A 13,684-nucleotide genomic window follows, 5' to 3' on the forward strand; every position below is an offset into this window, starting at 1 on the left:
GTGAGGCCTGTGTTTTGCTGGGCTCACTTCATTCAATGAGGATTGATGAAGTGTCTCTGGGAGCTGCAGGGAACACAAAGTGCAGATCTGCGTGAGTTAACCCTCTCGGCAGAAGTGATGCCAGTGCCCCGAAACCAGGCAGAAAGCAGCTCCAGCAGCTAAGGGAGCAGCAGCCCCACCACCCAAATGAGACACACAGAGGGCAGCACTATCATCCCCTCTCCTGGCTTTGTGATCCCAGATGGTAGCATCCTCTGTGCATTCACCCTAACCTGCCTCTTTATCTCCCTGCAGCACTGCTCCTGTGGACGACTGGTCCACCTCTCAGCCCAGATGTCTGATCCTTGAGACCCTTACCTCCACTGCTCCCGCCATGCTCCCTACTGTGGCAGAGCAGGACTTTGGTGACTCCACAATAAAAGAACAAATGCACACAGGATGCAGACACCTTCCTGCAACCCTTCTAATTCCCCCCAATTCTGCACTCTGTTCACGCTGTCAGGCCAGCTCAAACCTCTGCTTTGGAGTAGGCCAAGCAGAATTCCAGCGCTGGCTCTGCCACTACTCACTGGAGCAAGTCAGTTTCTCAGAGCCAAGCTGTATTTGGCTATGGAAATGGAGACAGCAGCACCCGGGCTTCCAGAACTGTGGTGAAAATGTCATCACACCACCCATCCTCATGGAGTCGGAAGGATCATGGCACACAGCAGGCAATGAATACATGTGATGTGCTTTTTCCTGTCTTCCCAAAGGATTTCTCTGGCTCCCACACCCTGGAGCCCTCCTTTGTACCCAGGAACCCATCAATGCTGCCTGCTACCTCCCCGGGCCTCTGCTTTTCCCTATGCCTCGCCTCCCAAGTCTCCACGTACAAACTCAGAAACTGGATAGACGAAGGGATATATTTGAGATCACATCTGCCATCTAACCTCTTTCTTCTAATCACCCCAAACTCAGGAAATAAATAATTTGGATAACACAGGATCCTCACTGTTGCTACCCCAAATCAATGATCAATATATTTAGAAAGCCAGTTTGTACACATACTGCCTGGGATGGCTAATCATACATACGAACTTGACCTCCAGAGCCAAAGTGTTCTGGAATGGGTGTTGGGGAAGGATGTAGCTTAAGTTCCATGTTCCTCCCTCAGAGCTAAATGCAGAGTCTTCTTCTTTTTTTTTTTTTTTTTTGAGATGGAGTCTCGCTCTGTCACCAGGCTGGAGTGCAGTGGTGCAATCTTGACTCACTGCAACCTTTGCCTTTTGGGTTCAAGTGATTCTTCTGCCTCAGTCTCCCGAGTAGCTGGGATTACAGGCATGCATCACCACACCTGACTAATTTTTGTATTTTAGTAGAGACAGGGTTTCACCATGTTGGCCAGGATGGTCTCTATCTTTTGACCTCATGATCCACCCACCTCAGCCTCCCAAACTACTGGGATTACAGGTGTGAGCCACCATGCCCAGCCACAGAGTCTTAAATAGGAGGAGCTCCATTCATTCATTTTGGTTCTAACATAAAATGGATGAGTGCTGAGCATCTTTTTAAAGCGATTCACTGCTGTCTTTATTTACTTATCTGGAAAGCACTAAAAATGTTTATTAAGAATTTGCTATGGGCCAGGCATGGTAGCTCATGCCTGTAATTCCAGTACTTTGGGAAGTGGAGGTGAGAATATCACTTGAGGCTAGGAGTTTGAGACCAGCTTGGGCAACATAGTGAGACCTTATCTCTAAAAAAATTAAAATAAAGAAATAAAAAAATTAAAGCATTAGCTGGGCATGATAGCATATGCATGTAGTCCTGGCTGCCCAGGAGGCTGAAACAGGAGGGTGTCTTGAGCCCGGGAGTTGGAGGCTGCAGTGAGCAATGACCCAGCTATTGTACTCCAGCCCAGGTGACAGACAAAAACAAAACAACCAACCAAATAAATGAACAAAAAGACTCAGACATCACTACTGCATTACAAAGAATATCAAGCTCATGTACAATATTCTTGCCCAAGTTCATCTGATTCTTTTTTTTTTTTTTTTGGAGATGGAATCTTGCTCTGTTGCCCAGGCTGGAGTACAGTGGCATGATCTCGGCTCACTGCAACCTCCGCTGCCCAGGTTCCAGCAATTCTCCTGTCTCAGCCTCCCAAGTAGCTGGGACTACAGGTGCATGTCACCACACCCGGCTGATTTTTGTGTTTTTATAGAGATGGGGTTTCGCCATATTAGTCAGGCTGATCTGGAACTCCTGATCTCAGGTGATCCACCCACCTTGGCCTCTGTAAGTGCTGGGATTACAGGTGTGAGCAATGGTGCCCAGCTCATCTGATTCTTAAATACTGGTACTTTTTAAAATCACACTATATGGAAAAAGAAAAAAACAAGTCACCTCAATGGAGCTAGTGCTGGCGTGCTGACAGTCATTTAATCCCTACTTGTTTTCTGTGCTAATTCCCTCTGGGTTTTTCTGTTTGGACCCACTGCACCTATCCCATGGGAGGGCTCAGAGGAGGGGCCAAGCCCATCACTACCCAGATGCACAGCCACCCACTGAGCCCATGCGGCCACTGCTCTGTCCTAAAGTGACATCCAGAACCTTCAAGTCACACTGGGCTCAGAATCCCTCTCTTCTTCCTCTCTATTGCACTTCTGTGGGAGGCTACCCCATCTCACAACTTCAACTACCAATTAGGCACTGGCAATGCCTGAACACGTCTCAAACCCAACCCCTCTTCCTGGGGGTGTAGACCCATATTCCCTGGATGCAGTCATGGTCACCAAATTTAGACAGTTAAACTCTTTATGTTTTTTGGATACTAGCAGATTTTATGCAACAGGTGAAAGTAAATGTAGCTGTCAGGATTATTAAACAGGAAGGGAGATTATACTGTGGCAGTGTACAAAATACCACTTTCCTGGGATTCTCCTGTGACATGTTCTCTATTGATAGGCAGAAGAAGCATTTGTCCTAGTTCTGGCCCATTAGGAAATTGACAGCGGTCTCTCCTATACGAAATTAAACTGTCGGTCCTGAAACATGGACCTCTCCTTTCCAACATGAAGTCCCAGGCACACAATTAGTCTGTTTGGTTTCAGAAGCCTTCAGGAAAAGTGACCGGATATTTTTTTCCTTCTTTCAGGTGGTTACACAAAGGATGAGGTTATTTATATCTGTGAGCACACTGCCAATTAAGCTAAGCATCCAGTATGGTTTATTAAGTCAGGCTGGGCGCACCCAACCACACTCCCCTGACCCTCGGGGCTCTGCCAGGAGAATTCTAGGACTCTGGGAGGATGCTATCTGCAACTAGGAGTGCTTTCCTCTGGAGGGACGAGGGCTGTACTTCTTGAGGTACATTGCTGTTGCTCGAAGAGTAAGTGGGATGCTGGCGGACAGTCTGACTATTCCGGTTGCCTTATTTCTTGGCTGCCAGTTTGCTGGCGGTCAGTAATGAGGCAAACCTTGGACTTGCAGAGATGGAAGGAACAGCAGGATCTCTGCTCCAGCCCTGCCTTTCACAGATGAGAAGACAAAGTCCCAGCAGGCAGCCAAGGGCTGGACTTTTCCAAGGCCATGTGGCTACTAAGGGAGACTGACTGTGGAGAGCTTGGTGTTCAGATGCACACACACGGGTTTTCAGATATTGCAGACCCTTGTAAATTAAATGCAGAACATGGCTTGTGTCTATGAAGCCTTGATTTCTGGCTCATGGAATGTGATAGCTACAAACACCTCAGGAAATATCCCTTCCATTTAGAGAAGTTGAGGCACCAGCATATGCATTACTTAAGATATCTCTGCCTCAATGTCTGCGTGTATAAAATGGGGATAGTGAGAAGTCTGGTCTGTATGTCCACGTGGTGGTTACGAACATCGTATGAAATGACATATGGAAGTGGTATTGAAAATGACATCCTGGCAATGATGATGGCGATGAGGATGACGGTGGTGGTGGTGGTGAAGTCCTCTCAAAGCATTAACCTTCTGGAAGCTAAGTGACTAGATCACAAGGGAAAGAAAACACCTCAGAGAGGACATCCAGCTGGAGCTGCTGCAGCCTCGCTTTCCGAACATGAGGGGCATAACTACAGTCATGGGGATGGAACAGCTTTGCTAAATTTCAACCTGCCTCCATATGGACCTCACCAGATGCTGTGCCCTGCACGTGGGAGGCCAGGCAGTGACCTGCTGGAAACAAGCTCTGTGCGTAGGGACCATTCCACCTCAGTTTTCAGGAGAGCAGAGGACTGCTAGGACCATGAGACTGGAGAGGGTGCCAGGGTGGGTCCTTTGGGGCTGCAGAGGGCTGAGCTGTGCACTGGAGTGCTGGCTTCCTTCTTGGTCTGTGATCTCCAGTGGGGGCCTGGGAGCTGCAGCATGAGTTCCTGAGGTTCCATGTGACCTGCCTTGGGCTGCTCAGGGACTCTGGTCAGGATTTCCGTTTGACACCCAGCCGCACCTCTTGGGAACACCGTGTGGGGGTGGCAAAGGTGATATTGGCATCCATGGCCATGACCATCCAGAGGGCCTTATCATCATCTCCAAACCTCACAACTCAAACTCCAGGGAGCCAGAGATACCTAAGAACCCATCACCTGTCCCAGATCACTCAACGGCAAGTGGCAGAAGCCAGGCTGAGTCTGCACAGTTCCAGCCCTGTCCCGACACGCCCACTGGGTCACCCCACCTGAACAAGTGTTTCGCCTCCATCCTTTCCAATGTCAGCCTTGGGAGGGGCTAGGTCCTTAAGCCTGGGATGGGAGTTTTGGGGGGCTTCTCTTCTCTTTGAACCCCACCATTGTCACATCTAGGACTAGTGACACCTAACTCCAATCAGCCCTCACTCCAAAGCCTGAATTTTGTCCCTAGGGCAGAGTGGGATAGGGCAAGGGTGGTATTAAGAGGAGCTGCCAGGGGCTTCAGCTGGGACATGCCTCCCTCCCTATGTTCAGGTTCAGGCGGGCGGGGCTGAGCCAGGCAGCCTCGAAGATGAGGCCAGCTGGGTGCCACGGAGGCTGGGTGGGGACTACGTGCAAGCGACAAACTTTTCTGGCCTTGGTTTTCCTCTGTAGAGTAGGTCATGGTCTCCCCTTGCTGGGTGACTGCAGGGTTGTAAAGCTGACCTATGTGACCACCAGAGAGAAAGAAGAAGCTCAGCCAGCCTGGAGACCACCGTCTCGGCCCCTCCACCTTCTTAGGCGCTGATGCAGGCTCCAGAGCTCTTGGACACTGGACTCACGCCAAGAGCCCTGCTCCTCAGCCTGAAGTGTGAGCTCAGTGACAAGTGACAAAACTCCAGGTAGGTGAGAAGCACGAGACAGGTGTCCCGGGTGGCCTTGCTCAGGCAGGGCCTATAAACCCGACACGCCCCAGGAGAGCCTGGGCAGGGCACACAGCAAGGGTGCGGGACTCCTGGGGTGGCTTCCGAGCCCTAGGACAACTGTTTGTGCAATGACGGCAGTTTCTTTGGTTGTAAAGAGTGGGTGAGCCTGTAACTGCAGCCATGAGGACCCTGGGGGACCCTCAGGATGCCACTGCTACCATCAGCACAACCCTCTCCCGTGCTGAGCCCAGCGGTCCACTAAATAACTGGGAACTGGGTGAGTGGACAGACTCTTGTCTTGTCCCAGGCACGCCCTCCTATCTCCCCATCAGCCATCACGAAGGAAGCACAGCACTCATGGCACCATTCATCTCCCTGCTGCTTTTGAGAATGCAAAGGGAAGCAACGTCCCTCTGACCTGGAACACCCAAGGCCGGCCCTGCCCTCCTCCACATGCTCCCCTCCCCAGTGCCAGCCTTGGAAGGGGCTAAGACTTGAGCCCCTACATCCAGCCCCCCATCACCTCTGCCTCACCAATCCCTGGGTCCTGGGGTGTTCAAACCAGCCCTGCACTGCTGGAAGAGGAGACTCCTGGAAGGGGCTGGAAGTGGGTCCTTGGAAGTGGCTCCAGGACCTGGGAGTTCTGAGGTTCCCAGCATGGGCAGTGTCAAAGTAAAAGGGGGCCTGTGCCCTCAGGGGTGTGCCTGCTTGCCCCACACAGACTCCCCACTATCTGGAAAGGAGCTGGCTGGAAGTGGCCAGGACCTGGTTCCCCAGTGAGGTCCTCCTGCCTTCTCAGTACCTTTCGACGACACAGGCTGTGGCCTCGTGGCTGATGGACGAGGAGAAGGTCTGCCACTCCCCCCGGGGCAGCTCTCGCACCTGCACGGTGAAATACCGGATGGGGGAGGCCCCATCGCTGCCCGGAACCCACTGGAGCTGGAGGCTGCGCGCGGTCACTTCCGCCTGGGGCACCAGCAGCTCTCTGGGGGGCGCCGGCCGCTCTGCAACCAAACGAGGACAGACCAGGGGCATGTGAGAGGCTGCCCTTCCCAAGGAGGATCCCCAGGAGGCTACACCGCTGTACAGGGCTGACTGCCTGCCCACAAGAGCTGCCTGAATGCATAGGACAGTCTGAAGCCAGTCCCTTCATTGGGTCAGAGAGATGAGAGGCTCTCTTTAGGCTGACTCTGAACATGCTACTTGCAGAGACCGACACACAGGAGCAAAGCCACACAGGAATCCTGGGGCCACCAGACCACCAGGCACTGCGTCTGTGATGACAGGTGGGGTTGCAGGGGCTTGGGGGCTGCTCCAAGCAGTTGGGCTCAGTCTACCTTTAACGCTGAATTTTCTCCCCCTCGCAGTCACCCAGAGGCTAAAGCATCTGCAGCCTCTACTCAGTGATGCTCTGGGCTGTCACTGCCTCTGCTGTCTGCAGTAGCTTGGACGGGGGACGCGGGGTGCCCAGGGCCAGGCTCTGCCTGGGCTGCCCATCATCTGGCGCCGCTGTGCCTCTGCACCCCATCGATTTCAGCAGAGAAGTTCCGCAGCAGAAGGAATAATTGTTTAATTGTTTATCATGAAGATTATTGATTCTGATTAGAATGTGTGGCGTGTGTAAAGCGGCAATTGATTGTCAGCCCGCGGTGGCAGGCGTGGGAGGAGTGCTTCCATCTCACTTCATCAGCACTTGCCCCTGCAAGCACACACCCTGGCCGTGTGATTTCTCCTGGCCTCCGGGATGGTGGCCCAGGGTCTCCTGTTTCAAAGGCCCCCTCCTGGACTCAGCAGTAACTAGCAAGTCTCTTGGATTCCCTCTCCCTGAGCCACGAGGACAGAGGATGGGGGCCCTGGTGGAAAATCTCTGAAATCTCTGGGCCCGATAATCAGGTGCCATGATGTAGGGTGGGGCTGTGGAGTGGGACACGGGGAAATAAGGGGACCAGCTGTGAGACCGCATCTGTGATGCACCTGCACACATGCCTGGCTCATGGGAGGGGCACAGTCAATGCTTAAGAAAAATGAACCATAAAACCATGAGTACATTGGAAAATGAAGTCAGAATGTCTGCTTGGGAGAGTCATTACCATCTTCCTGAGATGCCGACAGCCCTGAGTGCTGATACCCGGGGTGACAGCAGGAAAATGGGAGCGCCCCTTCATGGGGCATCTCTTCCATGTGCTTCATGCTGCAAAAGCAGCTTTGGTGTCTGTGGTGACTGAGGGCTTCCATCCCTCCAACTAATAGCATTAATAATTAATAATAATAATGATAGTGGTAACGGTTATAGAGGGGATGTGCTTTCATTGAATGCTGTAGGGGGACTGAATTTGGGGGCTCAGGCCTTCAATTGCAGAGCTTCGGGAGGCTGAGGCTGGAGGATTGCTTGAGCCCAGGAGCTGGAGACCAGCCTGGGCAACGTAGTAAGACTCCCCCATCTCCACAAAAATTAAAATAATTAGCCTCGTATGGTGGCTCACATTTGTAACCCCAGCACTTTGGGAGGCCAAGATGGGTATCACAGCAAGACTGTCTCTGCAGAACATAGTTAGCAAGGCATGGTGATGTGTGCCTGTAGTCCCAGCTACTAGGGGCGCTGGGGTGGGAGCACTGCTTGAGCCCAGGCATTCCAGGCTGCAGTGACCTACGATCACATCGCTGCACTCCAGCCTGGGCGACAGAGCAAGACCTTGTTTCAAAAATAAAAAAAACAAGAATAGGAGCGAGGCCAGAGCTCTGTGCTCCAAGTGTCCCTGCAGGGGAGCCTGGAAGCTCCCCCGTCCTGTCCTCATTCCCACACGGTCCCTGGGTCTGGCCATGACATCAGGACCTGGAATGGGAGCCAGGGCTGCTGAGGTGAGGGTTCTGTGGCATCAACCCTGGACGATGCAAGGTCTGAGGACAGGCGCGAAGCCCACTGAGAAGGGTGCCTGCTATAGACTTTCATGGGAAGAGCTGGCCTCACGGTGTCAGAGGAGGGTCCAGATCTCAGCTCCACAGCTGTGTGTCTGGGCAAATTAGTAACACTCTCTTAGATTCCTCCATCTCATCTTTGGTAAAAAACAGAGCTAAAGCCACACTGCTCCCTGGGCTCCAGGGAGGATAAGCCAAGTGCAGTGCACGGAACACCTGCCCCCCTGCCACCCTGTGTGTGGACCAGAGCGCTGTTCACCTGGCAGTTCTCAGCAGGAATTCAGCTATTTGGAAAACTTACTGAGCACCTGCTCAATGGGAGATACGGGTTTAATATCAGAGACCAGGGGCTGCCTTCAGGGAGCTCATCCTCAAACATGGTGACTGTGCAGCCTTGCCCCAGGTACTCAGCCTCTGTGAGCAACGGTGCTCTCCTTAAACCTGAGACCATCTCACATGTCTGAGAGAGGTGTGAGGCTGAAGGTGTCACTGCAAAGCTCACGTGTCCAAGAGAGCAAGCGTGAGGCTGAAGGTGTGACATATAATGCTGTTGGACAGTGTATCCAGCTCCGTCTTGGGCTAGGGGGTGTTTCGTAAATGCTCATGTCCCTTCTCTTTCTCTGAAGGGAAGGCCGAAGGCTCCCAAGTACCCAAAGACCCCAGAGGGTCTGACTGAGGAAGCAGCACCTGCCACGTCCGCAGCATCCCTGGGTCCCCACAGGTCTTACCTCTCTTCTCGGTGGTGATGACGGTGGCCTCCAGTGGCTCCCCCCAGCCCTGCCTCGTCTTGGCAGACAGCCTGAAGATGTATGCGGACTCCGGGGCCAAGTCAGTGGCTGTGAACTGCCTCACTGTGGCGCCGACCTCCACAGTGGTGAAGGTGTGGGGGCTGCTGCTGGCCAGGCGGTAGGCGATCTGGTACCCTGCAGGCAGGTGGCACAGAAGACAGCCACTGAGTCACTCACCCATGGTACAAGGACATCCTGTGCCCGCACCCCACGCTGGCCCCTGGAGTAGAAACCCTGGCAAGGCCATCTGTCTCTTCTCTGTTGCTGGAGGTCACTGCCTGTGCACGGAAAGGGCAGTCTCATGGCCATGATGAATGGTGGGTCCTGCGTGGAATTTCCCATGAAGCTTGTTTCCCGCTCCATCCTTCACAGGAACAAGGTGTGAACATGGGTTCATCTTTCCTGAGGATACTAGCACTTGGCGAGCATGCCACAAGGACCTGGTCCCACCCTGCTCCCCATGGAGCTGCAGAGGGCTGTGGCTTCTCAGTCCCTGCCTCTTCCTCCCTCCTGCAGGCTGGCCCTCCCCCTCGTTCTCTTAGGAAGTCCTTTAATTCTTGCCAATGGCAGCATGGCCTGTGCAGACAGGACAGCAGCCCCACACCTGCCACTCCTCCTTCCCTCCTTCCTCTTCCCTGTCTACCTGCACCTCTGACCCCCAGCTTCCTCCTGGGAGCCCAGCAGCCATTCAGCCTCTTCTGTGTTCCCACCCCTCCTGAGCAGCCCTGCCAGGGCAGCTCTGCTTACAGAATCCCCCATGCTTCCTAGTTGAGGGAAGGCTCCTGGCTCCCTAAGTTTCTCAATTAGGATGGGCTTGGGGTTGACCAGACATTCCTTATTAATGATCACCCCTCTCCACTGGCCGTCCCAGGCCTCCCCGACTGGTGTCTGGACAGGCCTTGTCCACACCGTCCCTGGCTCACAGACAACATGCGGTCCGGCGACTGAGCTCCTGTGCTGATTAAAACCAGAACGGATGGGGTGCTGTGGCTTCCAACAAAATTAATGACAGCCCAACTGTTGGAGTTAAACAAAAGAGGACGCCTCAGGGAACAGAGCCACACTCTGGCCTCGGCAGGGCTGCGTCTTTGTGGAGCGGCCTCTGCGTAGGAGGCTCACCCTGTATGGGGAGGAGTTGCGGGGCAACCCCACACCACTTGCCTGCCGCTCTTGGCCCCTGCTCTTGGCCTCTGCTCTGGTGAACCCAGCTCCTGGCCTCTGCTTGGGGTGGACCCTGCCCTCTCTCTGCTCTTCCTGTCAGCCTCTGCTCGGGTGAACCATGATCTTGGCCTCTGCTCTGGGTGAACCCTGTTCTTGGCTTCTACTCCAGGTAAACCCCACTCTTGGCCTCTGCTCCGGGTGAACCCTCCCTCTCTCTGCTCTTCCTCTTGGCCTCTGCTTGGGTGAACCCTTCCCTCTCTGTTCTTCCTGCTCTTGGGTCTCTGGCTTGTGGGTGACTGAGCTCAAGGGCATCCTCCCAGCTCCTGCACCTTGTTACTCATCCAAGGGTTTAATGAGCCCCTCCCCAGCCCGCCATCTGGGAGGTCAGACTTCAAGTGCATCCTCGCATCAGGCCCCAGGCATCACCAGTCACCATCAGCATCCTAATCACCACCACACAGACCGGGGACACACGCCCTGTCCTGTCCATGGTGCCGCCACCTCTAGGCCCAAGCCCAGGTGTCTGCAGGACCCTGAACTTAGGTCCCCAGAGTGGCCATCACAGCCACTGCCTCGCCTCCAACAGACAGGCTGTCCTCCTCCACAATGGGGACCAGGTGTCCTGAGACTTCCTGGATGTGGCCCTGCTGGCCTTAGGCCTCTGGCAAGGGTATCCCTGCTAGAACGCTGTTCCTTCCCAGTCACTGAAATACCGAAGGCAGCATAGAGATGGCGGCCAGCTCTTCCCCTAGGCCTCCCCTTCTCCCCACCTCTGTATAGTGACAGTAGGGAGAGGGCCAGCTCTTCCCCCAGGCCTCCCATTTCCCCCACCCCTGTGTAGTGAGAGTAGGGAGAGGGCCAGCTCTTCCCCCAGGCCTCCCATTTCCCCCACCCCTGTGTAGTGAGAGTAGGGAGAGGGCCAGCTCTTCCCCCAGGCCTTCCCTTCCCTTCACCCCTGTGTAGTGAGAGTAGGGAGAGGGCCAGCTCTTCCCCCAGGCCTTCCCTTCCCCCAACCCCTGTGTAGTGAGAGTAGGGAGAGGGCCAGCTCTTCCCCCAGGCCTTCCCTTCCCCCCACCCCTGTGTAGTGAGAGTAGGGAGAGGGCCAGCTCTTCCCCCAGGCCTCCCCTTCCCCCAACCCCTGCGTAGTGAGAGTAGGGAGAGGGCCAGCTCTTCCCTCAGGCCTTCCCTTCCCCTCACCCCTGTGTAGTGAGAGTAGGGAGAGGGCCAGCTCTTCCCCTAGGCCTCCCCTTCCCCCCACCCCTGCGTAGTGAGAGTAGGGAGAGGGCCAGCTCTTCCCCCAGGCCTTCCCTTCCCCCCACCCCTGTATAGTGAGAGTAGGGAGAGGGCCAGCTCTTCCCCCAGGCCTCCCCTTCCCCCAACCCCTGCATAGTGAGAGTAGGGAAGAGGGCCAGCTCTTCCCCCAGGCCTTCCCTTCCCCCCACCCCTGTGTAGTGAAAGTAGGGAGAGGGCCAGCTCTTCCCCCAGGCCTCCCTTCCCCCCACCTGCACCCCACCCCTTCGAAGTGAGAGTAGGGAGTCTGCCATGTGCACACAATGGGAGCCCAGTCTGAGGCTTCCAGGATCCTGGCTGCCCTGCACCCTGATGCTGAGGAGAGCATTGCTACAGCAGCTACACTGCCGGGCACATCCAGGCAGGGACCCTGCTGTATCCCTGCAGCGTTTCCCATGCCAGACCTCACCGCAGGCTTGTCGGGAAGCATACAATGAGGACGAGGCTGTGAAGCTCAGAGAGGGATCCCCCGTGAGAAAGTGATGAGGGAGCTGGGCTGAAGCCCCACAAGCCTACTCTTCCTGGGAGAAGTAAACACCCACGCTGATCTGTGGGCAAAGGGAGAGCATCCCCTCGCCAGGTCTCAGTTCCTCGGGCCCACACACCCCAGGGCCCACCACACAGAAGTGTCCTCTCCAACAGAAGCCAGTGGCCCCTCAAAGGGAGGACACATCTTTGGGGGAGCACCTCTGGGCTGGAATCCCGCTCTGCGAATCATTCACTGTGTGACCAAGGACCAGCAATGTGACCTCTCCAAGCCTGTTTGCTGGACTACAGGGTGCCTCACGGGAGGCCGGCAGTGCTCTGGGGGCTCATGATGGTGATGACCTGGCTGGCACAGCCATGCCTGGTTGCTCCTGGCTTTAATGTTATTAAAAAATAATCGCAGTCACTACTTCTCCTCCAGCCAGCAGGACACCTTCCCTAGCGGTCCATCGCCCTGTGGCGGCCGGTATGACCACAGAGCTATCATTCCTCACACAGCCTCCATGGAATTTTGTTCCCAGGACCTGTCCACAGGCACCGATGCGGGGTTGGCGCTGTAGGCCCTGCAGTTCCAGAACAGGTTGGTGAACACCCACCAGAGGCAGCACAGGGGCACAGAACAGACATGGCCAAGCCTCCAGCCCAGCCCTGAAGAGGGGGACCAGGACTGGTCATCACACAGGAGCAACACCCCCAACTTTGCAATGCCTGATGGAGTTAGCTACCTACGGTGCATGCTCAGCACTGAGCAGGCCACAGAGCAGGAGCCCCTGGGCTGGAGTTCCCCCTTGAAGCAAAAATTCCCCAACAGTGTTCTGCATCCTCAGAGCCAGGAGAACAACCCTAATTCTAAGGCCTCTGGCAGCTGCCTTCTGCCTGGAAACAGCACCTCTTGCCACAGAATCAATATTCATATTGGAAGCCTTCTAGGCTTAAGTTACATATTGTTTAAAGGCATTCAATATTCTGTTATGATTTCTTGAGTTGGATAATATTCACATGGCTCAAAAATCATGCAAAAGTGTCGAGTAAAGAGTGCAAAGTGGCCGGGTGCAGTGGCTCATGGCTGTAATCCCAGCACTTTGGGAGGCTGAGGAGGATGAATCACTTGAGGTCAGGAGTTCAAGACCAGTCTGGCCAACATGGTGAAACCCTGCCTGTGCTAAAAATACAAAAATTAGCTGGGCATGGTGGCTCACTCCTCCTGTAATTCCAGCACTTTGAGAGGCTGAGGTGGGCAGATCACGAGGTTAGGAGTTTGAGACCAGCCTGACCAACATGGTGAAAACCCATCTCTCATAAAAATACAGGAATTAGCTGGGCGTGGTGGCACGTGCCTGTAATCCCAGCTACTCAAGAGGCTGAGGCAGGAGAATCACTTGAACCTGGAAGGCGGAGGTTGTGGTGAGCCAAGATTGCACCACTGGACTCCACCCTGGGTGACAGAGCAAGACTCCATCTCAAAAAAAAGAAATAAAAAAAAGAAAAAAAAATTAGCCAGGCATAGTGGCAAGGACCTGTAATCCCAGCTACTTGAGAGGCTGAAGCAGGAGAATTGCTTGAACCTGGGAGGTGGAGGTTGCAGTAAGCTGAAATCACGCCACTGCACTCCAGCCTGGGCAACAAGAGTGAGACTCTGTCTCAAAAATAAATAAATAAATAAATAAATAAATAAAATAAAAATAAAGAGAGTGCAAAGCATGTGTCCCTCCAGCCTGTCTCT

The 13,684-nt window shown here is 54.2% G+C and overlaps 1 protein-coding gene across 1 annotated transcript in view; it reads right to left on the bottom strand.

The window, feature by feature from the left end:
* Window positions 1-13,684, bottom strand: part of SDK1 (sidekick cell adhesion molecule 1) — a 652,070-nt gene that overhangs the window by 102,990 nt on the left and 535,396 nt on the right. Inside the window, exons 28-29 of the mRNA XM_021675988.2 lie at window positions 8,965-9,159; window positions 6,123-6,324 (exon numbers count right to left, since the gene is read on the bottom strand). Of these exons, the coding sequence (XP_021531663.2) occupies window positions 6,123-6,324; window positions 8,965-9,159 (397 nt within the window). The remainder of the gene's footprint in view (window positions 1-6,122; window positions 6,325-8,964; window positions 9,160-13,684) is intronic.

Source organism: Aotus nancymaae, unplaced genomic scaffold (genome assembly GCF_030222135.1).
Source record: "Aotus nancymaae isolate 86718 unplaced genomic scaffold, 86718_ANA_hifiasm-v0.15.2.pri h1tg000015l_0, whole genome shotgun sequence".
NCBI lineage: Eukaryota > Metazoa > Chordata > Mammalia > Primates > Aotidae > Aotus > Aotus nancymaae.